The sequence below is a fragment of the Empidonax traillii genome, unplaced genomic scaffold, assembly GCF_003031625.1.
Source record: "Empidonax traillii isolate 1590-97213 ecotype Southwest subspecies unplaced genomic scaffold, ASM303162v1 scaffold6236:size6333, whole genome shotgun sequence".
Taxonomy (NCBI): domain Eukaryota; kingdom Metazoa; phylum Chordata; class Aves; order Passeriformes; family Tyrannidae; genus Empidonax; species Empidonax traillii.
The window spans coordinates 3950-6105 of NW_020961429.1; the positions used below are offsets into that span (position 1 = coordinate 3950).

General features: G+C 57.2%; 1 protein-coding gene across 1 annotated transcript in view; it reads left to right on the forward strand.

Moving 5' to 3' along the window:
- The window catches only part of SRRT (serrate, RNA effector molecule), a gene marked incomplete at both ends in the record, with an annotated part of 5503 nt that extends 3619 nt beyond the window's left edge, over positions 1–1884 (forward strand). Inside the window, 2 exons of the mRNA XM_027911140.1 lie at positions 1–137; positions 1702–1884. Coding sequence (XP_027766941.1) covers positions 1–137; positions 1702–1884 — 320 coding nt within the window. The remainder of the gene's footprint in view (positions 138–1701) is intronic.
- Between the last annotated feature and the right edge of the window lie 272 nt (positions 1885–2156).

Consider the following 2156-nt stretch of genomic DNA (forward strand, 5'->3'; position numbering starts at 1 on the left):
CCGGCGCCGGCAGGAGGCCCAGGCGGCGCTGCGGAACCGCCTGGGGGTGTTCCTGTACCTGTCCGAGCACGGCTGGTTCGACAACCTCCTGCTCGACATCGACAGGGCCCCCCAGATCGTCAAGACCCTCGACGCAGGTGGGTCCCAAAAAAATGGGGGGGCTCGGGGAAAGAGTTGGGGGGGGGGGGGGAAAAGAACCGGGAAAAGCAGAGCCCGAGGCCTCAAAATCTCCCTGAGGCCGCAAAACCTTCCCCGAGAGCACAAAATCCTTCCTGAGACCCCAAAAATCATTCACGAGAGCACAGACCTTTCACTGAGGCCACGAAATATTCCCTGAGGCCACAAAATATTCCCTGAGGCCACAAAACCTTCCCCGAGAGCACAAAATCCTTCCCCAGGCCCCAAAATCTTCCCTGAGGCCCCAAAATCTTCCCTGAGGCCCCAAAACCTTCCCTGAGAGCACAAAATCTTCCCTGAGGCCACAAAATCCTTCCTGAGACCCCAAAATCATTCCTGAGAATGCAAAATCTTCCCTGAGGCTGCAAAATTTTCCCTGAGAGCACAAAACAGCCCCTGAGGCCCCAAAACCTTCCCTGAGGCCGTAACATCTTCCCTGAGGCCCCAAAATCCTTCCCCAGGCCACAAAATCTTCCCTGAGAGCACAAGAGCCCCTGAGGCCCCAAAAGCTTCTCTGAGGCCCCAAAACCTTCCCTGAGGCCACAAAATCTTCCCTGAGGCCCCAAAATCTTCCCTGAGGCCACAAAATCTTCCCTGAGGCTACAAAATCCCCCCCTGAGGCCCCAAAACCTTCCCTGAGGACACAAAATCTTCCCTGAGGCCCCAAAATCCTTCCCCAGGCCCCAAAACCTTCCCTGAGAGCACAAAATCTTCCCTGAGGCCCCAAAATCCTTCCCCAGGCCCCAAAACCTTCCCTGAGAGCACAAAATCTTCCCTGAGGCCCCAAAACCTTCCCTGAGAGCACAAAATCTTCCCTGAGGCCACAAAATCCTTCCTGAGACCCCAAAATCATTCCTGAGAATGCAAAATCTTCACTGAGGCCGCAAAACTTTCCCTGAGAGCACAAAACAGCCCCTGAGGCCCCAAAATCTTCCCTGAGGCCCCAAAACCTTCCCTGAGGCCGTAACATCTTCCCTGAGGCCGTAACATCTTCCCTGAGGCCTCAAAATCCTTCCCCAGGCCCCAAAATCTTCCCTGAGGCCCCAAAATCCTTCCCCAGGCCCCAAAACCTTCCCTGAGGCCACAAAATCTTCCCTGAGGCCCCAAAATCCTTCCCCAGGCCACAAAACCTTCCCTGAGACTACAAAATCCCCCCCTAAGGCCCCAAAATCCTCCCTGGGGCCACAAAATCCTCCCCAAGAGCACAAAACAGCCCCTGAGGCCCCAGAATCTTCCCTGAGGCCCCAAAACCTTCCCTGAGAGCACAAAATCTTCCCTGAGGCCGTAACATCTTCCCTGAGGCCTCAAAATCCTTCCCCAGGCCCCAAAACCTTCCCTGAGAGCCCCCAAAATCCTCCCCGAGCCCCCAGAAGGGTGTGATTGAGATGGAAGGATCTCAGAGCGCTCCTGCCCCATTTTTGGGGGGGTTTTTACCCTTTTTTAGGGCCGTTTCCCCCCATTTTTCCGTCCCTTTTTCCCCCCGTTTTTTGGGGGGTTTTAACCGTTTTCGGGCGTTTTTCGCAGCCGTGATCAAGATGGAGGGGGGCTCGGAGCACGACCTGCGCATCCTGGAGCAGGAGGAGGAGGAGGAAAGGGCCGACAAGGCCGAGGGGCCCAAGAAGGAGGAGCCGCGGCCGCCGGAGCCGCCGGGGAAGGGACCCCCCGAGGCCGACGAGCCCCCCAAGGTCGGGGTTTGGGGGAAGGGGGGTCCTTGGGGGGGACCCCAGAGGCCCTTCGGGGTCTCTCGGGTCCCTTATGGGGTTCCTTTGGGGTCTCTTTGGGGTATTTGAGGTCCCTTTGGGGTCTCTTTGGGGGATTTGGGGTCTCTTTGGGGTCCCTTTGGGGGCTCTTTGGGGGATTTGGGGTCTCTTTGAGGTCTCTTTGGGGTATTTGGGGTCTCTTTGGGGTCACTTTTGGGGTCCCTTTGGGGTCTCTCGGGTCCCTTTTGGGGTCCCTTTGGGGTCTCTTTGGGGGATTTG